The sequence below is a fragment of the Myiozetetes cayanensis genome, unplaced genomic scaffold (assembly GCF_022539395.1).
Source record: "Myiozetetes cayanensis isolate MyiCay16 unplaced genomic scaffold, myiCay2020 scf28, whole genome shotgun sequence".
In the NCBI taxonomy this organism is placed as follows: Eukaryota; Metazoa; Chordata; class Aves; order Passeriformes; family Tyrannidae; genus Myiozetetes; species Myiozetetes cayanensis.
This window is the reverse complement of record NW_026087499.1, coordinates 3798132-3825814: the sequence shown is the minus strand read 5'-3', so window position 1 is coordinate 3825814 and position 27683 is coordinate 3798132. Positions and strand designations below refer to the sequence as shown.

At 49.9% G+C, this 27683-nt stretch overlaps 2 protein-coding genes across 4 annotated transcripts in view; one reads left to right on the top strand and one right to left on the bottom strand.

The window, feature by feature from the left end:
• CASZ1 (castor zinc finger 1) overlaps positions 1-7517 on the top strand; it is a 156323-nt gene extending 148806 nt beyond the window's left edge. For both annotated transcript variants that reach the window (XM_050322652.1, XM_050322653.1), the window contains 2 exons: positions 743-977; positions 5855-7517. In XM_050322652.1, the coding sequence (XP_050178609.1) occupies positions 743-977; positions 5855-7110 (1491 nt within the window). In that variant the 3' untranslated portion in view covers positions 7111-7517. The remainder of the gene's footprint in view (positions 1-742; positions 978-5854) is intronic.
• Positions 7518-19932: 12415 nt separating this feature from the next.
• Positions 19933-27683, bottom strand: part of PEX14 (peroxisomal biogenesis factor 14) — a 70447-nt gene continuing 62696 nt past the window's right edge. For both annotated transcript variants that reach the window (XM_050322663.1, XM_050322665.1), the window contains 3 exons: positions 26608-26705; positions 23483-23574; positions 19933-21763 (listed from right to left, as the gene is read on the bottom strand). In XM_050322663.1, coding sequence (XP_050178620.1) covers positions 21298-21763; positions 23483-23574; positions 26608-26705 — 656 coding nt within the window. In that variant the 3' untranslated portion in view covers positions 19933-21297. The remainder of the gene's footprint in view (positions 21764-23482; positions 23575-26607; positions 26706-27683) is intronic.

The following is a 27683-nucleotide window of genomic DNA, read 5'->3' as shown; positions in this document are numbered from 1 at the left end:
ACATGCTGAGTTTAGCCCTGAGAATTTTAGTGCATGCTGGGCAGGGAATGCTGGGTTTGACCTCCATCCCCTCTCACTGGCAGCCCTGTGTCAGTGAGAAACAGCAGTGGTGGCCTGAGCAGTCCTGGGAACTCACAGCACTCGTCCTCATCTGGGCTCAACCCGTGGAGCAGTCCAGCAAACAACCAAACAAGGGTCAAACCACAGCTTAGGGCTCGTGCAGAGCTGACCAGACTGCTGGGCTGCCACTGCCTCTGGTTTTTCCCATGCCATGGTTCTCCCTAGGCAGTTAGTGCAGTGTTGGGATATCCTCCAGGTACCAGTCCATGACTATCCAGATGAGCACAGCACACACGTGTGTCCCCCGTGTCTCAGCACTGACAGTCATGTTTGCAGTGTCTGACTGCAGCAGGACCTACACAGTGAGGCAGCAATGCCAGGATTAACACCTCCTGTTTGTGAACGCCTCAGAATGCACACACCAGGACGTGGTGCCAAGATTAACACTCCCAGCTCTGAGTGCATCACAGCTCACATACCAGGCTGCCCGTGCCAAGTCTAATGCTCTGAGCTCCCCGTGCAGGAAGATTCGCTCTCCCGGCCCCAGTGCCATGGGTTCCACTCACAAGCATGTTCCAGCCATCCCTCATGAGCTGGAGAGACATAAACGTGCAGACAGATGGTTTTGGTCTTGGCATCTCCCTTTTGGTGTGAAAGTCCCCGTCCTGTTTTCTCGCTGCAGGTTATTGGCCACACTCCAAGAAATGAGAATCTCCCCCAGGTTGGCAGCATGGCACCCAGCCCAGCCTCATCAGGAACCCCAGCTTCCTTCCAGGGACCCCCCAGCATGATGGACACTGAAACAGATGAGTACATGGATTACACTGGCTGTAGCCCTGGGGGGATCTCCTCTGAATCTTCCAACATGGACCGCAGCTGCTCCAGCACTCCAGTGGGCAATGAAAGTACATCAGCAGGTAAGGGAGAAGGGCAGGGTGTGAGATGGGTCATCACTTGCCTGCTCTCTTGGGAGATAAACTCATGAGGAGAGGCCAAGGGATAGCTGCACCTTAAAATATGAACTGTACCACCTTCACAGCAGTGCCTCACACTAACCCAGCTCTCTCCTGCACTTGAGAGAAAGGTCCATCAAAATGGGCACCTCAAGCATCCAGGAACTAACAGCATATCTTTTTTCTCCCCACGAAGAGAGGTTTTTATCCTGGGTCTTGAAGTTTGGTCTATTTTAATAGCTGATTTAAAAAAAAACGTAAAAAAAAGAAAAAAAGAACTGTGGGCCTGTTCTGTACTTGGCATTTCCCTTGGTAGCTTTTTGTATTTCCTCGAGCAGCATCTGAAGTCAGGCACTTTGCTGTACTGGTGAGGTAGAGAAGGACTGTACAACAGCAAATATTATCTTCACAGAGGATAAAACCTACCCCATCTTCAGAAAGCTACCTATAAAAGCAGCTCAGCGAGCTCCCTTCCTCACACAGAAGCTCTTGTTCCACTTTGTGCAGTGTTGCACAGAGGAGACCCCCATCACCCCCTCTTTTGGGAGTTAAATTCCTGCCCTCGTGTCCTGTTTGCTGGGTAAGGTGCAGCCATCTCGCACTGCTCTGTGTTACAGGGTCAGCTTGTCAGGACTCAGGTGCCTGCTGGGAGTTCTGTTGTCATCTCGTGGTTTCAGGCATCTCTTCCCAGGTGTCCTTCCCAGGGTGAAGTGTGATACTCTGCATAGGCTGCCTCAGTTTGCTTTAATTTTCCTGCTTTTCTTTCCCCCACCAGACAAAGGCCATCACAGGGCACAGCCAGCCTCGTGTCACTGCTGGGTCCCCACAGGGGTTGTCCCATGACATTGTGGCTCCTCCAGGGGGTCTGTGGGCAGTGCTTCCTGGTACTCTCCTGTGTCAGTGGTGGCCCAAGTCACGTTTCCATGGGGCAGCTCCACCCCCAAGTGTCACAGCACCCTTACAGCTGGTAGTTGGAACAGGCAGGCACCACGTAGATGAACAAGGACCAGTCAATCAGGAATTCCTGCCTGAAAGCCTGTGGCTCTTCCCCCATGCCATAAAGCCACCCTACTTCCTGCAGAGACAACCCTCCTCTTCCTGGTGCTGTCAGTTCCTCACCTTCTGTTCCTTCTCCATTACAGTTCTGTTTCATACATTTGTGAATGTATTTTCCATTTTCATCATATTGCTTCTGCTCTTGGGTTCTCATTTCAGTTCTTTTGTTTTTTCTGTTTTGGTTTGGTTTTTGTTTTGTTGTGTTTTTTTCTTTTTTCTCTCTTTTTTTTTCTTTTTTTTTTTTGTTCTTTTTTTTCTGCCTTTTTTTTTTTTTTCTCTCCACATTCTCCAGGCTGCCTGGTTCCTTCTGCTGCTACTGCTGCTGCCGACGATGCCCACACTGCACCACAACCTCCACCACCATCTCTGCCTCCATCTTTCTCACAAGCCCTGCTTAGGTCTCCCCTCCCCACCCTGCCCTATCTCTTCTCTCCATCTTGTCTCTCGTACTCCCTGCTCAGTGCCACTCTGGGAGCCAGCAGAGGCATTGTCATGCCTGCCGCCAGCACCGCTGGGTTCTCGCCCATCATTGCCACTCCAACTCCAGTAAAAAGTGACGTTCCCTTAGTGCAGGATGCAGCAGGTAACACTTCTTTGCTTTCTCTCCGTGTCCTGTGCCCACCTCCTTCCCCACTCACCCTGCCCACGTTTTTTTTTCTCTGCACCTTTGGGTCAGTAGAGCAGCAGACGTCACTCTGTGCCTTATCTAACGTAACCCAGGGGCCTGCCCGTGCCTGCTCCTTCTCCCTGCTCGCACAGTAACCACAGCTAAAGGAACCCAAACCACAGCAAATCATTCACAGACACTCAGGTACCTGAGAGCAGTTCCCACCAATTCCTAACTATGAGAAAAACCTAACAAAATCCACAGCTAAAATGCGCTGTCAGCCTCTCGATAACATCAAGGAGGCCGCAGAGCAAACTTTTGCTCTTGTGGCGTTAATGGGACTTGGGATTCTTGGTTAGATCTTCCAGGCCACCCAGCCCAGTGCCTGCACGTGTATCTTGGCGGGTACATGTCTGAGGAGGTACCCAGGCCCCGTGTTTCTGCTGGTCTTGTGAGCTGCACGTGTAGCCACAGTCCAGGGCCTTCCCCGTGCAGACCAGGCGGTGTCACACAGTGACATCAGCAGCAGCTCGGGCTGTTTCTCACACTCACTGTTATTTATATCTGCTCTAACCAGCTGCAGAAAACACAGAGAGATTTTTGGGGTTTAAGCTGCCATGTTTCCCATGTGTGACTAAGATCAGAGCTGTCTCAGGCTGGGGATTCTCATTCCAGCTGGGATTGGTTTTTAGGGTGTGTCTCAGTTTTGGCTTCTTCTCCCAACTCCCAGCTCTTTTCTAGTTAATTAAGGGCATATTTGTGCTTAAAGTTCACACTTAAGAGGCTTCTGGCAGCCTACAAATGTCCCAGTCATTCTTCCTGCCAGTTTTAGTAATGTGTAAATCCAAGGTCAATGGTTGGGACTGTGGCTGGAGGACTGACTCCACTTGGAAGTTCATGGGTTTTTCTCATGGGACTTGGCAGGAGAAGGATCCTTGCCCTGTCCAAAGGAGTGTGTGCCAATTAACAAAATTCACAAGAAACTGTATTTTTGCTTCTTGTTTAACTGATTTGCATGCAACCTGAAACATCTTAACCTTGTGCTGTGCTTCCTCTAATCAAAGATTTTTAAGTTTTTCTTGTTTTTACCTTGGTATATTTTGGTATTTGAAGAGACAAGCTTATGGCAAACATTAAACATTGAAATTTGCTGGGGATCACACCCACTGAGGCTTGTAATGTTCCATGGGGTGCAGGGACTGAAGGTTGGCTGGTGGTAAAGGGGGAGAGTGCACCAAGGTGTCATCTCTCCATCATGCCATTACTCCAAAACTTTGCCCGTATGAGGGAACAGAATTGCTTTTTAACTAAAGTTTTAAGCACATCTGTTTAACTGTTGTAAAAGCTGGGTAGATACATTGAGTTTTTAACAGGTACAATTTAAATGCTACTTACTCCCATCCAGAGTCTTTCCCCAAAGATGACTTAGCCCATATTCCCATCTGAAGACAGACAATATGAGCATTCACACTAATTAATGCTAAAGGACTTGATGGTTTGGCTATAATTTTTTTAAAATAAGGAGTTTCTCTGGACAGCAGGAACTTGTCCAGGCACAAATGCACTTACACAAGTTGGCTGGGAGTGGAGAACTGGATTTCACAGTACCAGATGTTCAGCGTGGAGCAGGGAGTAAATTGGTCCCGGATTCTGTAGGGAAGAGCCTGCCCATCCCCAGCCTGCAGTGACACAGAGCTGTCCTTTCTCTGGCAGCTGTTAAACCAGCCCCAGCAGTTTGCAGCAGCTCCCAGGGGCTCACCCTGCGAGCCCCAAGCCGGTGTCCTGACCTGCAGGCTGGGCACAAGTGCCATTAACAAAGGGCTGTGGAGAATCCTTCTGCTCTCTGCTGCTCCTGCAGCCTCCCTAGCCTGGCCTTGGGGAGAGCAGGTTCCTGCCCCACTCCAGGGACTCGTGTCCCACAGCGCCTCTGGGAGTCCCCTCAGTGGTCACCTCCTTCTCTTGAAGGGCTGTCACTGAAGGGCCAGCAGGGCAGCAATGGTCATGGAATACAATTCCTGGAGTACCTGTGCATCAGCCAGGAAGGGAATAACTCTACACCAGTCAAACAGATGACTGCTCCTTCAGTCTCCCAGACAAGGATTCAAGCTGCTCTGGGTTCTCGGGCCCCAGGCACTGCGTGTCACAAATGGTGTCTCTTTTCAGGAGGATGGCAGTTTCAGCAGGAAGAGAGGCAAAAAAAAAAAAAAAAAAAAAAAAGAAGTATGTTTTAGTTGCAAGCTATAATTTCCAATTACACTCACAGTTCTGCACCTGGTGAGAAATTCTTGCCTCCAACCTTGTCTGTGCTGCATGTTGATACTGGAGGTTGTGGTTTGATTCTGGAACTAGCAAGCAGAGAAGGAAAGAAAGTTAATAGATATAATGAGGTCGAGTCCTTGATGTCAGTGTGATCCTGGGGGACGGGAGCACTGGCCAGATACACTGGCCCTGTGAATGAAAGGGAAGATAGATGAGGGCTCTTTATTTACTAGGGGCATCATGTGATATTTGAGACCCAAGGGAAAGCTGCAGAACTGGTATTTTCTCTCAGAGTCCACTGGCTAGTGATGATGAGAATTAGCCCCATTGAACATCTGTCCATCTGTCTTTCTAAGTGCACTCACTGTAATATGTAGGCTCATTACAGTGAGGGATGGTGCAGTCTCCTGGCCAAAGTCCATCCTGTTTCTATAAATTCCCCCCTTGCAGTTTTAATCAGGCATGGGATCTTCTTCACTTCCTGCCTGTCCTTGGCAATGGTAGTGGATTAGGAGAACCTGGATGGGGGGAACAGTGCACACATCCTGGCCCTTAGCACCCTGAAACTCCTTCACCACTCCGGTGAACTGCAGTAACACACCTTAGTCCTTGGACAGGAACAAGCCAGCCCCTCCCTGTTCAAGTCTCATTTAAGGAGGACAGGACTAGAGATTAATTCAGCAGCAGGAGAAACTGTGGGAGTATCAAACAGAGAAGCAACAGTTAGCATTGGACAAGATCAGCATCACCAGCTGAGGCAAGGCAGGATATGCTGAAAATTTTGGAAGTGATGTCCAGTCAGGCAGGGCTGGATCCCAGAGCTCAGGCTTGCTCAGAGCTCGGGGATGAGCTTGCCAGGAGGGCTGGGAGATGCAGAGACCTGGCTGCCAGCAACACCGCTCTCGCTTTGTCTCCCCAGGGAACACCATCACTATGCCAACCGCCTCGGGGGCCAAAAAGCGCTTCTGGATCATCGAGGACATGTCCCCGTTCGGGAAGCGCCGCAAGACCGCATCCTCCCGCAAGATGCTGGACGAGGGGATGATGCTGGAGGGGTTCCGGCGCTACGACCTCTACGAGGACTGCAAGGACTCCAGCTGCCAGTTCTCCCTCAAGGTGACCCACTACCACTGCACGCGGGAGAACTGCGGCTACAAGTTCTGCGGCCGCACCCACATGTACAAGCACGCGCAGCACCACGACCGCGTCGACAACCTGGTGCTGGATGACTTCAAGCGCTTCAAGTCCTCGCTGAGTTGTAACTTCCCAGACTGTCAGTTCTCTGGCAACAGCACACACTTCCACTGTCTGCGCTGCGGCTTCCGCTGCACTGACAGCACCAAGGTGACAGCCCACCGCAAGCACCACGGCAAGCAGGACGTCATCAGCGCCGCGGGCTTCTGCCAGTTCAGCTCCAGCGTGGACTGCGAGGTGCCCGACTGCAAGTACAAACTCAAGTGCTCCCACTTCCACTGCACCTACCCTGGCTGCAAGCACACGGTGGTGGGCATGTCGCAGATGGACTCGCACAAGCGCAAGCACGAGAAGCAGGAGCGAGGGGAGCTGCCTGCCATCTCCCCCGGCCCCGAGGGCCTCGCCCACTCCACCCTCGAGTATGACATCCAGAACTCTTCCATCAACCTGGACAGCTCCCTCAACCTCAGCACTGACAACAACAGCTCCCTCTTCTTCCTGCAGAACGCGGCCGGCGTGGGCCTCAACGACTCCCTGGACCTCAGCAAGAAACAGGCAGAGGCCGCCGAGGGCCCCTCCCCGAGCAGAGCCGGCACCGCGCCCCAGGAGAGGGGCCCGGGGGCAGCTGGCTCTGGGGATGTGGAGGACGAGGATGACTCTTCCCAAGAGGATGAAGAGGATGATGAGGAGGAGATGAATGAAGAAGAGGAGGACGACGAAGAGGAGGACGACGATGACGACGATGAGGAGGACGATGAAGAGGAAGACCTGAACACAGATTCTGAGGAATCGCTGCCTGACCCTGAAGGCCTGGCCACTAAAGAAGATGGAGAACCAGAGGAGGCTGCTTCTTCCACAGACCATGGCGATGCTTCCAGGCCACAGGGCGAGCCAGCCCCTGCTCCAGCCCCAGCTCCTGCTCCTGCTCCAGCTCCAGCTGCTGCCCCAGCCCCCACCGCTGCTCCAGCAGCTTCTCCTTAATCATAGAGACAGCGACGGCAGTGGTTTGGTTTTGCTCTTACACAGAATTACTAAGAGGACCCCATGTGAGGCGAGAACAAAGATTGGGACGGCAAATGAAAAACAAACTCCGTGCCACACACACGAGAGAGAGGAAGGAAGGAAACCCCTGCTCCTCCCCAGGCCCCATAAGAGATCGGTCTGCAGCAGGACTGGTGCTGCCTCCTCCATTCTACAGATCCCGGAACAGGGGGCAGGATGCAGCAAAAAATACCCTTTGTATGGACATGAACCTTGAGGGTACCCGCTGCTCTTCCCTGCTCCCTGCATGGTGCGTGGGGCCTGTGCCCATCTGGGGACCCTTTGTTTATGGGTGGGGCTCTATCCCCCCAGTTTTCTTTCTGGGTTTTATTTTTCCATGTTTTCAGTTGTACGATAATAATAATAATCTCCACTTCTTGGAGGGGGGTGGGTGGGAACAACAGGTAATGAATTTTAGAGATATATATTTGTGTGTGTGTCTCTCTATATATAATGTACACACACACACACATATATAAAATTCAAGGAATTGGTGTCACAGAGACAAGTAGCTCAGCTTTTGCCAGTGGGAAGGAGGGGTGAGGGGTGTGCTCTCTCTCCACCCCTCCCCCTTCTTTCTCCAGCATTAAATGAATGGCATCAGACAGCCAGGGTGGGAGTGGGTATTTATTGTCACATAAATGAGGACGCATTAGTGAATGAGCAGGGGTGGGAACGGGACACTCCTCTGTTCTTCCAGATCCTTTTTACTGTTAACGATAATAATTTTGAATGCTATTTATATTGTAAAACTTTCTCAGTCTACACTTTCTCTGTAGGACACCTCTCCTCATCCCTGCTGCTCTGCCTGTAGGGATTTAGCTGAAGTCACCTGGGAAGAACACGGCGGGCAGTCACAGGGTCTGTCACACTGGAGGACTGGGGTTAATCCGCTGTCCAGGTCCATCTCATCCCAACCCCCAGGTGCTTCCTCTCTGCTGAGGGTGAGGCGTTTTTGTGGTGCTTCAGTATCCCCATCTCAGGAGGTTGAGCTGCCCTGTCCCGCAGGGAGCACCCGCTCAGAGGAGCGTCCTGGCTCTGCCCCAGGGCAGGAACGTCCCGTGCCCAGCCCTGTGCCCAGCCCTGTGCCCAGCCTGGCCCTGCAGACGGGACAGACGCAGCCCTGGCGACTCTGGGAGAGGCCGAGGCAGGAGAGGGCAGGACACGCCCGGGATCCGCGCTGGGCGGGGGGGACGCCTGCGGTGCAGCCCCTGCTCCTGCTCGGGGTTTGGCCCCTGAGGAGCCGCTGCGGCCCCAAAGCCAGCGCTGGGAGGTGCCAGGAGGGACCGGGGCCGGGGCCGCGCTGAGGAATCGGGCACTGCTCGAGCAAATGCACCTGCAGTGCTGACACCTGCCCTGTCCCTGCCCCAGGCGCCCCTGCTCTCTTCCCCCGGCCTGGGCTGGAACACACACTACAGGACACTGTCCCAGGCGCTGGCAGCTGAGCCAGACCTGTTTGACCCCAAATCCTTGCCTGAGCCTGAGAGGGCTTGTCTACACACACCAGGGCTCCAGAAGGACTAGTGTGAATGAATTCTGATAATAGTTATTTCGGTGCCAGTTTTGAGTATACCAGCCTAGTCTGAGCTTTGTCCCTTTTTTAAAAAAAAAAAAAACCCTAATTATTTTTTCTCATACCATGCAGGCGCCCTCTCCCCTCCTCAGCTCTACGAGCCCTTCAGCTCCAAGGGATCCCCGGGATTTGTTTTCACTCTGAACAGATAAAGGCCTCAAGGAGTTTAGGTTGCTTTTTTTTCTTTTTTTTTCTTTTTTTTTTTTTTTAATTATTTCCCTAAGGAACTGGTGCAGATCAGGTCTGATTTATAAACAAGCAGCTCAGCTGTGTAAATGCGGGGACAGAATGTTCAGATAATGTTTCAAAAGGAAAGGCAAAAAAAAAAAAAAAAAAAAAGTTGTACAGTATTTTTCCTGTAAAGGTTATTACTATATATAGAACAAAAGAGAAACCACCAATGCCAGGGGGATGAGGGGGGGTCACCTGCCTTCTGGATAGCCCTTAGATATGGTTAATTGTGTGCAATTTTTTTTTTCTCTCTTTTTTTTTTTTTTTTCTTTCTCTCCTTCAATGTAGTGTTTGTTTGTAGGGGGTGGCAGGGGAGGGGGGGCCTTAACGCTGCGGTTTGAGGCTGACTTGACACTCCCAGCACTGACCGGAGCTGCACGGTTCCGAAATTCTAACTTGAATTTTGTAGAGATGAAACAAATGGAAAAAAAAAAAAACACACACAAAAAAAAACCAACAAAAAAAAATGAAATATTGTTATTACTAGTTTGTAGTTTATTTAATTCTTTGGAGTTCTTTTCCTCTATCAGCTATTTGTGTGGCTTTTATTTTTATAGGGGTTTTTTTTGTTTGTTTGTTTGTTTTTGTTTTGTTTGGTATATCCCCTGCCCTCAGCTGTGTGTTTCCTAGCACAACCCGATTCCTGAATAGAATGAAGCTCATGTTCCTGGGGCAGAGTGATGGAATGATGCCCTGGAATTTCTCAAAATGGCATGGGGCAAAAAAAGATTTTACTTTACCAGCATTTGCTGCAGGTTCTGTACTTGTACAATACTTAGATAGGATGGTGATGGGCTCCAGGAGGAATCCTTGGATGTAACAGAGCCACATCTTGCAAAGCAGATGTGATGACTTTGCCCCGATTACAGGTGTCTGTGGGTCACTGTGGGAGCAGCAGCGAGCCCTGCCCGGCTCGGGGCTCCTCGGGACAGACATTCCCTGTCCCTGCGAGCTGGGACCTGCCCCGGGACAGCGCTTGACCTCTGCCCTGTGGCTCACCCGGCTCCAGGGTCACTGGGGAAAGCAGAAGTGTGTGGAGAGAGGGGGTGACGTGTCCAGCAGCTCTGCCTGGCGCTGGTGGGACCCATCCCGGGGGCAGGAGCGGGCCGGGATCGCCGGGACGGCCCCGTGTCCCCGTCCTTGTGCCAGAAGGGCCCGTGTTTATCTATGCACACCATTTCCTCCCCCAGGCCACCCTTCCTTCTCCCTGACATCTCAGCCCTCCTCCCAAAGTTCTACCCCCTCCTCTCCGGGAGCTGGCACAGCCAAGCAGAGTTCTTTGCCCCCGGGCTGCTGCTCCAGGTGCCCCCGGGCAGGGCAGTGGCCCCAGAGCATCCACCCTTCTCCTGCTCCTGTAACCCTTACACCGTCTCTGTTCGCAGCAACAACAACAACAACAAGTCAGCAAAGTTAAACCCGACTTTTTATTCTGCCATGTTCAGGCTTTAATTCAGCAAAACCCCTAAGCAGATGACTCTGGGCCCAGGTTTACGCCTGAGCTTCAGTGCTTTGGTGAGCAAGGGCCTCACCAGCCCAAGGACCCCGAGCTCTCACATCAGTGGGACTGTCGAAATCAAATGTGCTTAAAGAATGACCAGAGAAAGAGAGGGAGACTCAACTGACTCTGTGAGGAGGGGAAAGAGGAGAGAGGAAACGGAACTGTTCTGTCCAAAACAAGATAAAAACCAAACCAAACAAACCTTGAGATGGACCCTCCTGATTCTGCTACCATTCACTGCTGAAGAGCAAAACAAAACAAAAAAAGAAACAAAAACTATTGACTAGATTGTTCATTCTAGCCACAAACTCAACTGGATTAAAGTCTGCGTGGAAGGAATTTTGTAAAGAAAAAAAAAATTTTAAAAAAAATTTTCCAATGTAGCAAAAAAAAAAAATAAAAACAACTTTAAAAAAACAAAAATGAAAAAAAAAAAAAGACAATGAGGGAGGATTCTAGCCTTTTGTAATATCCATATTGCACACTAGGACTATAAGCCATTGCTAGCTCATTTTGAATTTTAAATGTGTAATTTTTTTGTTTTGTTGTTGGTTTTTTTTTTTCTTTCCGTGGGGGAGGGGCGGGAAATAAATGCTTGAACCACCAATGCTCTTTTTAATGTTTTATAAATATGTATGTGTATATATATAAATATAAAAATAATATGTATGCACATATATATGTGTGTGTGTATATATCTATATGTATATACATATATATAGATATATAGATATATATATAGGTTTTGAGACAAAAATGCAGAAAGTGAAAAAAAAACACCCTAAACAGGATGGTGTGCTCTGATTTACTTGAATCTGGTCTCTTCAGCACCTGCGTTATTAAGAACTGAATATTTTTCCACTTGAATTTAGTGCTATTAGAAATTTAATATATGTGTTTTATTTATTTGATTTTTTTTTTTTTTTTGCATGACTGATGCAAGGTTTGACATTTTCACTCAATAAAAACTGGAAAAAAAAACCCCAAAGTTTGAAGTGATCCAGTTGTCTTCTTGCTCGAGGAGGTGGTTTGTGTTTTTCGGAGCTCGGAGCGGGGGGTGTTGGGAAGCCCCCCAGCCACGGGACTGTGAGCAGCAGTGCTGAGATGGGAAATGCAGGAGGAAGGGAATTGTCTGGAATGGGCTCTGGCCTTCAGCTTTTCCAGAGTGCTGTGGTTTTACTGCAGTACCATCAGGGCCCCTGGCAATGCCCTGCTCACAGTCCACAGCTCTCTGAATGGGATGTGGAATTGGAGAGGTCACCGTTCACATTCTGACTTTTCCCTTCCCACCTTGGCCTGCAAGCTCGGGGTGCTGGGTGGGGATCCACGGTGGAACTGCCCTTGCTGTAACCCACAGTGACAGTCAAAGCCCCAGATCAACATCTTTGAGTCACTCACTCAAAAAAGACACGAGCCTGAGTGACCCATCCTGTGTGGATGGAAGGGGAGGGGCAAGGAGATCTTCTCAGTCCCACACTTTTGGCAGAACTTGGCAAGAACACAGAGCTGCACCCCAGGCCTCCAACATCCCCGAGCCAGCCTTGCTCCCTGACTGCTCTGCAGCCTTTCCTGCTGCAGAAACCTCTGCACACCAAAGTCCTGACTGCCCTCAGGGGTGAGGATGTCCCGGCAGGAGGGCGTCCTGGCAGCCCCAGGGTGGGCACAGTGCCCTGGTACAGCTGCTCCAGCTGCTGGGGGGCTGGTGGAAAGGAACAACAGATGAGCTGAAAACCTGCTCAGTCCACCCGTCCCCTGTGCTCCTACCAGGACTCATCCCAGGCCTGGGCACTTCCACACCCAAGGTGGGTCTGGAACAGGCTTTCATCACCAGCATCCCTGCTCTGGGACAGGCAGTAGATGCCATTTGATGAGCAAGTTACTTGGAGCAAACAAACCAGCAGTGCTTGTTTCCAGCCCCTCGTGTGCTCTGCAGGGATTGCCCTCGCGGTGCCTGCCAGGGGCCAGCACAGCCCTGAGCACCCACCCTCCAGGGCAGGTCACTGCAGGCACCCCTGCCCAGTGCTGGTGGAAATCCTTCCGAGTGCCAGGACTGAACTCTGCACAAAAGCTGCCTCCGGGGCGACCCCCACCCTGCCCAAAGTGGTTCTTCCAGGGGTGAGGCCCCCAAACTGCCCACAGACAGCACACACCCAGCTGCCTTCCTGGATGGGCTCCAGTGCCCTGGAAGTGCAGCTGGTTCTGCACCAGCAGCAGGATTTGGGTGTCTGTGCATCCATCCCTGCTGGCAGTGCCGGATGAGCTCCTGGGCACTGCACGAGTCCTGCCCTGCCAAGCGCTACTGGAGATGCAGAGCCAAGCAGTGCCTGAGTTCTCATTTTACCCAAAGAACACAAGCACAGCCCTCCCGTGTGGCTCTTCCCCAGCCAGCTCGGAGCAGCTGGGTCTTTGTGCCTCTCTGCCATCGTCAGAGGACCCAGGAGCAGCAGAGCAGTGCCTGCCAAGCCTGGTGCATTGGCAGCAGCTGCCTCCTTATTAGCAGAGAGGATTAGACTCCTCTCTCTTTCAAAGCCCCCTGGTTGCTCTGCTGCAGCTCCCAGCCATCCTGTTTTCAGATGTCATTATCGGAACACGCTCCTAATCCGACCTTGGAGCGCAGGGGTTTGTTCTCACTGGAGCTCTGCCCACAGCACATGGAATATTTACATGGCTGTGTTTCCTGGGGGGGGGGACAGGGGACAGGAACGACACGACTCGCTGCTTGAAAGCTCTTGCTGGAACTTGCCTGCTCTCTGTGGAACTCTGACTGCACTTCATAAAAGAATGACTAAGGCAGGGGGGAAGCTGCAGGCTGAACAGTCAAAGTCTCACTATCACAGCCGGTCCAAGCCCTCGCAGCTGGTGCTGGTGCAGTTCTGCACCCACAGCCCCTGCACTTGGTGAGCCCTGGGAAGCACCACACACCAGGCAAGGCCACTTTTCTAATGTCAGGACATCAGAACTGGGCTTGGATACCTTGAGTGTGCCCTGGAAGAGCATTTTCTGTGAGTGCAGCACTCATAACTTACACACAACCCCAAAACCACACTGCCTGTTTCACATGAGACACTGGATATCCCCTTTTCAGCCTCCTGCAGCACCCACAGACACAGCACCCACAGCAGAGGATCCCTTGGCACCAGCCCAAACACAAAACTCAAACAGCAGCACTGCCTTCCCCTCTCCAAACAACTCAAGACTTTAAACCAACAGAGGCAGCAAAAGTGCAATCGCCTCAAACATAAACAAGAGGCATCCAAGGTATTCCAGGACATGGAATGGGAGACCAGCGGGTTCTGCTGCTGCTTTCAGTCATCCTGGTTTTCAGATGTCATTAACCAAACACGCCTGGTGCAGCCTGAGCTCGTGGAGACCTGTCCTTGCTGGAGCCAGAAGGGCCAACAAGGACAGAAATAAAGACAGCAGGTTTTTGGTGTTAGCCAAATCTGAAGGTAATTGCCATCACATGGCTTAGAGAGACAACCAGCACTGTTCATCCAAGAGCTTCTCACAGACAGTCCAGCAACAGCATTCCCAGAGATCACCAGGAAGACAATATTTTGGGTTATCCCCCTCCTTATGTCCCAGGCCCAGGAGGAACAGCAGGCAGTGCTTGATTTGCAGGAATCTTCCTTCCAAGCTCTCACCAGCTCCACCCTGACTGCCTTCACCCAGCACCATCTCCCAGGGGCTGAGGAGCAGCCCCCAGAGCAGCGGGTGCAGAGCTGCACACAGAACACTCCTCGTGGCTGAGCACAGAGTGGGTAACACGTGTGTGACTCGGGACATTTCCTGCAGGAGCACGAGGCCTCCTGCACCCCAGCAGAAGGAAATTCAGGACTCTGGTGCTCACTGGTCCAGAGGAAAAGCAGCTGTGATTGTGCACAACACGTGCTGGGCATAACTTGGAGCCTGCAGGGCCCAGTGCCCAGCTCTGGCCTCCCAAGGCAGTGTGACATTCAGAACGACCTGGAGACCTGCCAGGGGACAGCTCTGTTAAACAATGGAGAAGGAACTGCCTGAGCCAGCTGTTGGGCCTGTCTGTGTTGCCCAGGTAAGGGAGCTAAGACAGAAACCATTAATAGGTAACAACAGGCCTTGAGAGTTCCTGGAAAAATATTTTCACTGTGCATTGGGTGTAATGACACAAAGCAAGAGAGAATTATGACACAGAAGTGAACAAGAGAATGAGGACCAAATGCTGAAAGCAAAGGCCTTCACCTGACCTCTAAAATTTCCTTCACAGTTCTGCACAAGCCCTTTCCAAGAAGGAAGGTTCTGAACCACCATTCCTGCTGAAAGGCACATACAGACTGCACATACAGACTGCATCAGCTGCTCGAGTCACAGCGGAGCTTTGCACGGACACAGAACTGCTCACAAACCTGCAGGTGCCTTCCTGGAAGGCCTTGGGAAGCCCTTTTAAAATAAACAGCTCTGGGGAAAGGGAAGGAGAGAAGCTACAGCCAAAGCTCCCTCCTCCCCAGTCTGCATACAAGACTGAAGCTTTCAAACGTGACAACAAGACTGCCCATCATCTTCAAGAGGAACATGAACTTTACAGACTTCTCTGGCAGTCATTGAGCAGCTTGTACCTGTTTTGAACTAGAGAAGCATGCAGGTTGTTGGGAATGTCTGTGGAGTTTCATGTACACTAATAAATAAATAATTTCTGTCTTTCTTTACAAATCAAGGCAGAACTTTGCTTACTCTGACCAAACTTGGAAAGAGGAGAGCACATGTGAATGTATCTGCACACCAGACTTGCACATGCACAGCCACAGGAAAATGCACACAATCTGCCCAACAGCAGGCAAGGAAAGGGGCCAGTTTTGGTGAAAGCACGAGAAGGAACTGCACCTGTGATGTTCACTGCACCTACTGCATTCTGGGGTATCCATAAAGGTTAAGCAAGATGCTTTTGAGTGCTGTGACAGGCACTGCCACAAGGCCCTCCCAAGGGCCGAGCGCTGCTCAGATGGGAACGTGGTCCCTCCAGGGGCAGATCCCTTCCCTTTCCCTGGGGAAAGCTGGGTGTCCTGGCCCCCTCTCTTGCCCTTGCCCCTCAAGTGCCCCAGGCCCATCCTGGCTGAGGAGGGGTGGCCAACAGAGGCAGCTTCCCTCCTTCCTTTTGCTCTTTTTTGGCAGGGAAACTCTTAAACAAACAAATGAAGAAACACTGAGGATTTAAGTAAACAGCTGAAGATTTATCTGACAGGCAGACTGAGCTGTTCCCTGCCCCCTTCCCTTCCCTTCCCACAGGGCTGGGTGCTGCCCTGTGCTCCCTGCAAAGCCAGGGACAGCAGCCTGTGCCCAGAGCCCCTGCTGTCACCTGCAGCCCCACGGACCCTCCTGGGACCCTTGAGTGCCACAGCCCTGCACCCAACACGCTGAGGAGGACACAACAAAGCCTCCTGGGCTGAGCCAGAGCCAGAGAGCCCTTGCAGGGAGGAAAGTGCCATCATTCAGGCACTGTCCCTGCGAGTCACACCTCGGGAGGGGAACCAGCCCTGGCCTGGGGCACCGAATCCTGCCCGGGACAGGACACGGCACCCCTGACACAGCACCCCTGACACAGCACCCTGACACAGCACCCCTGACACAGCACCCTGACACAGCACCCCTGACACAGCTGCAGCCCCTCCACACCCACCCCACAGCCGCTGCTGGGGCACCCAGCACGAGTTTGCCCCTGTTTTACACGGAGCAGCAGGCTCTGCCTGGGGGCTCCAGGGCTGGGGGGAAAAGGAGGTAAGAAAGAGGTGCAGGAGTGGGATGTTCCATGGCCAGGCTGCACAGGGCTCCTCTGGGGAACCAGCAGGAGGGAGCCCCAAGCTCCACCTCACACCCAAAGCTGTGGAAGTGCAGTTATCACTGCACAGGTACAGAGGTAGAGAGGTGAGCAGGGAAATAGTTACACAGCCATGGGATCTGCTGCAGAATTTCCAAGAGGGCAGGGAGGAGGGAATAATTCACCTGCACAGGAACGCTGCAGCATTCAGCACCCAGCCCTTTGTGCATGCCCAGCTCAGCTGGAACTGCTTAAGGAAAGCAAATCTGTTCAAGGAGATGGAAGAATGTCCACCCCAGAATCTGCTCTGGTTCAGTTAAATCAGCTTAGGAAATGAATTCTGAAGGTGTTACTCTGGTTGCACACAGACAAACCCTCAGCAGCAGCCACAGAAGCAGAGGGATGAAGTTGGGAACAGCCTGTGAAGTGTTAGAAAGGGAAGAGATGAGGAGACAGGGCATGAGGGAAGGCTGGAGAGCCAGCACCAGGGATGGTGCACACAACAGCCATGCCAAGCAAAGGGACTGACAGACACACAGGCTGGCAAAGGGGCAGGCACAGACAGGAAAACAGGCAACAAAGCAGCAGGTTGTGCTCCAGATCCCCTGCAGCCCTACCCAGCCAGTCACCTTCTCATGCAGGACAGGCAGTCCCAAAGAAAAGCAAGTATTTTACCTAAAACAGAAAGAAATACAGTGTCAACCTCCCTCCCCCACTGCTCCTCAGGCTGTTCTTGCAGCCAGCATCATAAAACATCTCTCATTATTTGTGCAAATATAGAAAAACAGTCAAATCCTGAAGGATGAAATCCTTCAGCAGATGCAGGGAAGGAGGGTTTGGTAGGAACACGGGATGTTTTGGAAGATGCTCCATACTGTCAGTAACCCCTGAGCAGTCCTTGCAAAGCATTTGGGGAGATTTTTAGCCTGAAAGACACTTTACAAAAATAAATTGTAATTGAGTTTTAATAATCTTCCCCTTTTCAGAAAGGGCCTGACAGATGCTGCCTAGTGCTCACTTCTGCCCCATTTCAAATATTTTTACCTTATTTGGATGAAATATATTATTTTTCTAATGAAAGGAGGTTTGTTTTTTTTTTTTTTTTCCAACGAGCTGGTTTTCCCTTCGTCCAGCTGGTGCCTTTATTAGGTTAGTGCTTGCTCCCTTTTGGGGATGGGATTGTTTTTTTCCCTGAGCTGGGACAGACCATGCCAGCCCCTCCATCTACAAGTGCAGCTCAGAGCCTGGACTGCACAGCAAGTGGAGGAGTCAGGCCCTGACCTCCATCTTCCCCATACCCCAAAATTCACCTCAGGCACGTTTCCATTATTTTATTTCCTTTTTAAGAACATAAATAGTGGTAAGAGCCAGCCTTTCATCAGCATAAGAGGAGGACACGGCTCCAAAGGTGCCTCGCAAGGCTGACTCCTGAGGAAGCAGCACAGTCTTGGGGATAGGACAATAAAAGGGAAAATGAAAAAAGCTGGAAGGCCTCTCCTGTGCCCTTAGGTAAACAATTTCCTGTCTCACCTCCCAGCATCCTGTTCTGTTTCCAAGCCCTGGAGGCCAAGCCCTTCTCTTGCTCTGCACCTGCACAGCACCCAACGGTGTGAGAGGACTCCCCAAGCTCAGGGGCAGTTTTTGGTGTGCAGGGTCAGCACCACAGACAATCTGTGCTTAATGTAAAGCACCACCACCCTGACAGGACCTTCCCAAGCTTCCTGTGTGGGTCACAGCTCTGTGTTTATCACACTCTGTGTTTTCTACCAGCACCTGTGCAATCCAAGGCACACTTTTACAAGTAAAACACTTTGCAAAGTCATCCTCTTCCTTCTGCTCCCAAACACTGTTTGGCTGCACCCCCAACACACAGAAGACAATTATAAAACATTCTTGCTGCTCTTGGCAAAGATGCACACAGGACTGATTTGTCACATCTGGGGAGAAGGAAGGTGGGATGAAGATGATCAGGAGATGTCTCTCCTAACCCTGTCCCCCTTGGTCACATTTTTTGAGTTGCCCCATATTGCTCTTGCAGGTATTGGAAAGGGAGCTTTTCTATTCTTGAATTACTGGGAAGCACCAGCCTGACACTGTTTCCTCTAGGAGAGAGCACAGGCTCACTGGGATTCACTGAAACGTGCCCAGATTTCCCTCATCTGCCTTCTAGATTCTATCAAGAAGCTACAGAAACCACGTTACAACCCCCCTGAACTCATTCTCTGTGTATAATACAGCAAAAATAAAGAGTTCACAGTAAAACAAGAGTACTTGAATGGTGGGGGAACTGCTGCTGCTGTCTTGTTCTGCAGAGAAAAAGGTTCCCTACCTGGTCATCTCTCAGCTAACAGGATGAGTTCTTGGTGCCACCTGGCCAGTGGGGTAAACATTTCACAGGAGAGCTAAGGAGGGCTTTTTCTAGCAAAAAAAAAAAAAAAAAAAAGAAGAAAAACCAATCACAAGTTAGCAGTCAGGTTACAAGAGCAAAATCCTCTCCCTACAACTGTTGCTATGCTGAGAAGACAAGGAACACGAGACAGAGGAATAAAACTCGTGATTCAAGGCAGTACCTGCTGGATAGAAGGTCTGGCTTCTTCCAAATTCTCTGTTGGTGGGTTGGATCTCTTCAGCAGAGTACACAAACACCTCATCAGCAGCCAGGGGCACAGAGCTCAGTTTTTTGAGCAATAATGGCCTTGATGGGGTTTTCTGGGATTTATCAGGTTGGAGAAAGGGAAAAAACAGTGACCTACAGAACTGGTAAAGGCAGTAAGAAGGAAAAACTAAGGGACAGAGAAGAGCAGTTCAAGAAAACTGCCTTTTTTACTCTGCCCCAGAAATCTTGAGGTAAATGCATTGAACATTGGCAACATGGAGGAAAAGGGGGGAAAACTGAACCCACAGGGATGCCTGTACTGTAAACCTCGTAAGTCACTCTGCAAGGCACATACCTCAGCAACATATTTTCCACATTTCACCAACTGCTGTTGTCCAGGCACTTTCTATTTTCAAAACCTTCTATGTATATAAAATGTACACAGGCAGGACAATACTTTTTCATCCCATCCCCGCGTCCAGCCGTGTTTTCTTTCCGCGAGGATTCTTGGCTTGGGAGAAGTGCAAAGTGGCATCCCTTCAGAAAAGCCTTGCCTTTTTAAACACTTTCAAATTCGCCCTGTTTTAGCTAAACGTGACGTTCTTTGTGAACGTTAAACAGTGGAGAGAGAGACCGAGAGGGAGAGAGAGAGACACACACACACACACTCACTCCTGGGGAAGATATTCGTCCATTTAAGGCATGAGAAATCATCACATTCAGCAGCAGGTCTAAATACAGTAATATGAAGGTCCCTTTCGCTCCCCCTGAGCAGGAAAATGTCACTGTGTACCAGACACCCAAATACTCAGGAATCAAGTAAATCCCTCATTTTTCAGAAGGGAGCCAAATCCTTCTGTTGAACAACCATGGGACTGGAGTAGCTACAAATTACTGGCTGCACTGCCCTTCCTTCAGTGGTTTCTGGGGCTGGAGCAGTCACAAAACCAACCACCAATGTCCTTCAGAAAACATTTTCAAAGGAGCAAATCTCTGTGACCGTCCCACTTCCCTCCCCTTACCCCCAGTGCACAGTTCCCCCCAAAAATAAGAGCCACAGTAACCCAGTGATAGCCTGGTGTTAAATAGTGGTAAGTCATATTTATTACAATTATGTACAATCATATTTTATATTTGAAATCTATACATGATCACACAGACGAGCACACTTGCTTGGTGAGGACAGTGAGACTCAGTTGTTACAAGAATTGCTCTGCTAAGAGGCTCTGATGCAGTGAATAATATCATTGGACACCACCATTTTACCAGCTGAGAACACAATGCTGCAAATGAGAGGTTTCAAAATTCACTGGTTTGATTTGTGTGCGGCCCCAGTGGGGCAAAAAAAGGCTGGACTGGGCAAGAAGGGCCAGTGGTTAAACCTCAGAGCTGGAGCTGTTCTCTCTGCTGAAGAGACTGCTCTGCTGAAGCAGGTGCCTGTCACTGGAGAGATACAGGTCTGAGCTAACCATTTAAGATTGGTTTTCTTCTCATTTAGGGAGGAAAAACAGGCTAAAAACAGTGGCAAACATCCAGAATGAACCAAGTATTTCAGCATCTATCTCCCCATTCATTTATTCATTCATTCATTCATTCAGGGCAGCTATAAATAAAATGTAAGATGTCAAAAACTGATGTGAGCTCCTTGTCTTTGGAGGAGGAAGGGTAGTAATTGGGATGAGTGGAGTCAACTTCTTTTAAAGCCTTCTTTTACTGGGGAGCAATCAGCAGCAAAGCCACCTGTTCCCATGGATTTTATGGGGCCCTGACACCTGGACTTGGTCCCTAGTAAGAGGCCACTCTGATACATGGGGTGGAAACAGCATTCTTTGGACCCCACAGAAATTTAGTGGTTTTAGATGCTAGGTAGTTTCAGGAATCTGAGGCTTGGCATAAGGTTTGGAAGAGCCAAGACTGAGATCTGGTGAGGAATTCAGGGTTAAAAATGCTCTTTTTTTTTTTTTTTTGGCAACAGAATATCAAGTCGTTTGAGAAATAAAACAGAGGGTTATTTTGGGAAACAGAGAACTGGTTTGGGCCTTATGTGGGGATTAAGGGCTTGTGAAATCGAGGAGCTCAGGACAGATTTCTGAAGTTGGATAGAGGGGCTCTAGGCTGCAGCAAGAGATGGTGTTTCTGCAGGAGGGCTGACTCTGTAGCTGTGGTGCATGGTAAGGCGATCGGTCCTCCAGCCCAGCAGTGACCCCAGCCCACGGGACAAGGGCTGGGAGGGGAGAAGAAGCCACTGCAACACTGCAGAGCCCTGTGGTGAAACAGGGCCCACCTTGTTCACCAGGCAATCATGACCCTGCTCGAGGTCAATCACGGGAGAATCACTGGAGGGGAGGGGAGCACTGCTCTCCACAAAACGGGAGAGGCACCGGGGACAGTGCAGCAGGCCAGGGAGGATGGACAGCAGCAGCAGCAGCAGCCAGGGTGTCTTAGTCAATCTCATTCTCGTTGCTGGCCCCCTCAGGTCTTCGTAGCTTTTCCACCTGCTCATTAATCTGCCCGTCCCCTCCTCGCCGGTCCTCAGTCTGGACACCCAGACACTCCTCCTCATCCACGTGGCTGACATCATCATCCTCATCATCCTCTTCCTCCTCTTCGCTCCTCTTGGTTTCCCTTTTCTCCTCCTCCCCCTGCACCTCCATCCTCACCTGGCTGGTGACGTCGATGACAGCCGTGGTGGCCTCCTCGGAGCTCAGCAGGTGGCAGCTGACCTTGGAGCCCTCGGGGCTGTGGTTCTCCTTCACCGGGGACGAGCTGGTGGACTCGTTGCTGACCGGGGAGATGTCGCTGCTGCTGTTGTGGTTGGCAGCGACGGCGGTGGAGGGCGAGCTCGGCTTCACCGGGATCTGCCACGACGGGATCTTGGGAGCCGAGGGGGAGGGAGGGAACTGCCTCCTTGGGGAGGGGAAGGGGGGAAAAGAAGGAGAGAAAGGGGCTTTTATTATAAATACCCAGGGGTTATCGTTAGACAGAATGGTGTTTGTGCTGGGGGAGTCACGGAAAGCAGCACTGGAACTGCAAGTCTCTTTGCCATAAATGAACAAAACCAAGGCCACTTCGCTTCCCCAGCCAGATTCTCCAAGTGCTTTACAAGCACCCAGCAATCGAGCCTGTAGGCAGAGAAAATATCCCAGTTGGGCAATCGGAAGCACTAAAATGATCTGATTTGGCCCATTTCTCAGAGTAGGCCAGCACTCAGGAATGCTGCCTGAGAAAAGACATGGGTGTCCCTTCATAAAACAGCCACTGGTTAATTGGTAAAGAAAATTCCCACTGGAGCAAGGAGTCACGACACGCCAGGTCCTCGTGCCTGAGCCAAGGAATTTCACCACCTGGCTCTCACCTCCACAGTGATACACCACTATTGCATTCTGGCTCGTGGCAATCCAGAGCCTTTCTCCCAGTCCCAGCAGGCACTTTACATGTTTGGGCCAGGCCCTGGCTGCCACAAACTGGTTCAGCTCCTCTGACTTGAAGGGAGTCCCAGCAGCTGGGAAAGCTGGCTGCTCAGTCCTTTCCAGGTGGCTTTATGGATATGACAGTGGCAAAACAATGCCCAGGCCTACGAGGAGAATCCAAGCACCAGACAGGACAAACCTTAGTGCAAGGTGGGCACTGCTGCCCTCAGAGTCAACCACCACGAAGAGCAAGGCAAAAAAAAGTGTGTCTGATCCAGTACTCCCCACACATCCTTGCCTGTGTGTGTGCAAAGTGGGAGTCATCAAGAAATGCTCTCCCCCAAAAAGTGAGGCTGGTACAGGCAGTAACTCAATGTGTGTCCTCAGTCCTTCAGAGATTCCCACCGAGACCCCTGGCAGGAATGAGAGGTGAAAGGATCTGAAAGGATATCACAGACAATACACTTTTCAGACTTCTGAAAAGCCCACTTGCTGAGATCCAGAACGTGTTTAGTTCAGTCTTAGACCAACCTTTGAAGTCCATCTCTTAGGAAACAGATGACTTGAGAAGACTTAAGTTACATGTAGAAGGAGGGAAGGGAGTCATATCTGAGTGAAGGGATCAGTAGCTGAAAAGCTGGATAAACTCTTAACATACTTGGGAAAAAAAAAGAATTTTCTCAAGAACTGAGATCTGACCCCTGTTCTCCTGACTGTCCCACAGGCTGGGATTGCTATCACCTCATTTCAGACATCTATACACTGTAAGATGTCTGTACCTGAGCTGTATGAGATAGAGGCTCTGCTGTGATGAGACTCTTGTCATCCTGCTGATGCCCTGACCATGAACAGGCAGCTGAGCTGCAGCCAGAGGTGACTCTGTACCCCAGCATGCAGGGGCAGATGCAGGCAGTGCCTCAGGTGAGGTGAGAGGAGTCCTGACTGTGAGGAAATGGCCGAGAGCTCCTCTACCACAAACAAACAGGGAACATCTCATCAATTCCCCCAAGCACTCTGTGATTTAAGGCAAGTTTGAAAAGCATTTTGAGACCTGCAAATAGAAAGTGATAGTGGAGTGCAAAGTGGTATTATTAAAATAGCAATAACAGGATATGGAGCTAGTTCCTGCTGGAAATGCCTTTCCTCTCCATGCCTGGGAGGATTCAGAAAGCAGCCCCTTTCCCCACCACCAGCTGCTCCCACGTTCTGCCCATACCGGTTCAGGAGAAGCCCTTTTAATGAGTAGATCTCAGATTTCAGTTCATTAATATTCTGTGACTCCAGGATCCAGTTGGTGGAAGTTGTGGCCTAGAACATGAAAAACAAGACATAAAGGTCAAAGTCTGAACTGGACAATGTCACTTGTCACCAATGTCACTTTTTCCTGTGTTATCCTAATCTGGGAATCTCAAGTCCTGCGGATAACATACACAAGCTCTAACATTTAAAATCTCTCAGATCTGAGCAAAACAACTTCCACAATACAGAAGGACCTGAACAAATCCCCACAGTGATCAGAAATAATAACTGTCTCAAGGTGCCAAGACTACTCAAATATTTGCTGTGTGGTTGGGGGACTAATCTTGTTTCCAGCATCTCATGCACAACCACTGCTGAAGCACCTCAAGGGGCCACTTCTTTTTTCCAGGAGCACTTTTGAGAATTCAGACAAAGCTGGGTCCACATAAGATGTTTTCCACCAACATATCAGACAGAGAACAATACACAGAGAGATAAACTAAATCATTTGGCACTGACCTAATAAATTTCTATAGAAGAACTAGAATTAGGATCCTGAACAGCAGTGGGAGTTGCACTGAATCAGGTCCTTTACTCCTTCCTGTGACTGCACTTAGCTGAGGCAACAGATTCAAATATTATATATTAACAACTATTTTAAAACCATTTGTTCATTTCTCCTAAATCACGAAAGAAAGAATCGATTATCTGCACTCTGTGGTGTTTAGAGGTGGGCTGATAAATCAGTGCTTGAAAGTTGCAAAACTCTTCCCTCCCTCGACCTGAAGAATTAGAGCTGTGCTGGAGTTCCCAGGTTGTATCTCCAGGAGCAGCTGGACTAGGCTCTGTCTCTTGGATATTTCGAGGCAGTCAGTGCAGCTTGGTGGGGAAAAACGATAAGTAACTCCTGGAAGCCTGGTACAGCTGCTGTCAGCACTGCATCAGAACTGCCATGGGATATCAGGCAGAAATTAGAGCAAGTAACTGAGCAGAACAGGCTGCAGACAATACTTTTGGCACTCTTTCTTTTAACCCTTTTGGGAACTTGAGAGTTGGAGGGACTTTCTTAAAGACAGATCATGGCCTGTGGTTCCCCATCCTGTTGCTGCAGCAGCTCCTGTTCCTGTGGGACCAAAGCACACTCATGCCTGGCACTTCCCACGGTGACTTCTGCTACAAGCCCCTTGGAACGAACCCATGTGCGAGCATCGCTCCAGAGACACTTCCAATAAACCCCGTGCCAAAGGAAGCCAGGGCTGGAATAACACAGAGCTCCTCCTCAGCAACTCCTACTCCACGTAGCCAGAACTGGTTGTTCCTACTTATTCTTCCAGCTGGTGCTGAGTAACCCTGAGCACCTTCACAGCCAGCACAGCTCCCGGGGACTTCTGGGCTCCGACCCCAAACTGCTGGGAGAGGCTCTGGCTGCAGGAGCTGGGATAGACACAGATGCCTTCCCTGGGGATTCACACTCCCAGCCCTCAGACAGCAAGAATCCAGGAGCCACTGTTCTGGCTTTGCGAGACCTTGAAAGCTACGGCAGCACATTAACAAGGGAGTGATTTCCACTCACTGGCCTGCAAAGGACTCAAATTTCCAAAACACATATGGTGCCAGATGCCTAGGATTTAGAAATAAAATCTGACATCTGGGGCTTTTTAGCCAGTCTCTTTAAAAACAGTTGTAGAAAATTCAAGCCTTGAATTTTTATGTGCGTTTTTTAATTACTTAAAGTCCCTCTTTTTAATTTTTTACAGCACGCCAGTAGGAGTTTGAAAAGCAGATATAAAAACTTACACTACAGCTGAGAAAACACAGCTTTTATTCCTTGGTTTGTGGGGTTGCCCAAGTTTTTCTTTGTACACATGAGGTTTAGATATCATAACAATGTGTGCTACCATTTCAGTGCAGGGGGTAGAGAGGGGGGGAGGAAAAACTTCTTCATGACTCCCTAAACCACCAAGACTCTTACAGCCTTTTTCCTTCTTAAAGCTCAACATGTGTTCTTAATCTTAACACTTAAGACCTGAAAACAGTTTTCCAATTTCCGGACTGGCTCCAGGCCACTGTCAGGCCACAGTTCCCAAGGAAAATTGAAGCAGAGTGTTGTGGCCATAAACTGGCTTTCATGGTTGGGTTTACAGCTGTGCCACTGAGGGATTCCTACTGCACAGTGTGCACAGCACAGAGTCAGCTGTGGCCCACCAGTGACTCACCATCAAAGGGCTTAAAGTGCAGGGAAGGGGAGAAGACAATTCCTGCTCCAGGTAGAATGCCTAAGGGATTTCACGGGAAAATCTCTCCCTGCCCAGAGACTGGGCCCTGACTAATCCCAAAGGGAGGCTTCATCTCCATGTGACTGGTTCAAATCCACCCCACCTCACGTGTCATCAACAGTTTCTGTCCGTGGAATGCTTAAGCAGAATGGCTGCAAAGTGCTCTGGAGATGCAAAGCACTAATTCTCATTGCCAGAGAGAAAATCAATTTTGGTTAAAAGTGGTTCCTTTATTTACACATGTAACAAGACAAACTAGTCCGAGCTGATGGTTTTATTGCCAGGGTCAAGTCAGGAGTCAAGGGGAATGGGCCACTGTGTGTCACTAATGGGGTTGTGATGAGACTGAGCTGTCCAAAATCACTGGAACAAGAACCCAGACAGTAAGAATGTTGGGTCATTACCTGTCCTGGATCTGAAAAAGTGACTTAAAAACAGCCCTTTAAGTGTATGCTTGTCTGAACAGGATTAAGTCGCTGTTTTGAAAATGTACAAGAGAAAGAGAAACATGTAAAATTTCATATTACACACAAACAAAACCTCTGCACAACTGGGCAGTGGACTAACACCCCAGTTATTTCATCTCAAATGCACTGCAGAAGATGAGAACGGGTGTGAGGCCCCAGACACACGTGCTGCATCCAAAGCCCCCTCTGAAGTCAGATGCATTTCAGTACCAACCCACAGCCAGTGCTTTAACCAGACCACCTATGGACAGGTCAGATGAGAGAAACTGGCTGGGGATCTGACAGAGCTGATGGCTGGACTAGGGACCCAAGAGGTGCTTTCCATGTGTCCATAAAAGAAGCCTTGATGGTGGATATACCTTGGAAGCAGCCAGCTCTTGGGTGAGGTCCTGGATTTTCTGTTGTTGCTGGATTAGCAGCTCCTGGACAGCTGCTAAAGTTGTCTGTAACTGAGTCACTGCGAGGGAGAGAGCAGGAGAGTCCAAGTGAGGTACATGCACACACACACTCACACACTCCCCTCCTGCTGTCTGGCTACAGAGATGCCTCTATTCCTACTATATTTAATTTATCTATGCCCGCCTGCTCACTTTAATCCCTGTGATTTATCTGCACTACGGGTAATCTACCTGCACTGCATCTAACCTCCAGTATTTCTAGTTTATCTTTCCATTGTATAGATGTCTATAGCCCACAGTATATCCGTCCAAAACCTCTCCCTTCTAATTATATTGGTTTATGATTTGTACATCTCCCTGAACTTATACAATGTTTGTGTCATTTATCTACCTCAGGCCTCTTGCAGGCAAACACTGGGGCGAGCTCCAATCTGGGAAGAGGCTGCTGCCAGGACTGACCTCAGGGTATCATGAGAAATGAGAGATGCTTTTCTTCTCACCCTTCAGTAAGAAGTGTAATTAGCATCCTCCCACTCTCAACCCACCAGCTCCTTCCACCCCAATATCTTTAACAAACTTACTGCTGAAAATCAGATCTTTTTTTTTCCTCCCAACTGAGTATACTTTGTGCTTTTCTCCTTTTATTTCAGGAGAGCACCCTATATTTCTGTCCTACAGCCCAGCAAACACCGAGCAACTTCTGCTGGATTCCAGCTCCAGCTGTGGAACTTTTCTACTTTGGCAAGGTGGTAAACAAGCTGATAAAATAAATAAAATTAAAACCTCTATTGGTGTGACAGGTAACAGCTAATCCAGACCATCATTAGGGCATTGGGTAATGAACAGACACCCTATGGAGTCAATAACAGAGAAGGTGGCTCAGGTCAGGGAGGCACAGTAATTACAGACTCTCCTGACCCTTGCTCGGATTTTCAGATGGAAGGTGGGGGGAAACCACCAAAAAAAAAGGCCCTGAAAACATCAGAGAAGCAGAAATTAAAAATGAACTTTACAGCCCTCCGAAAGGCTGTCATTTT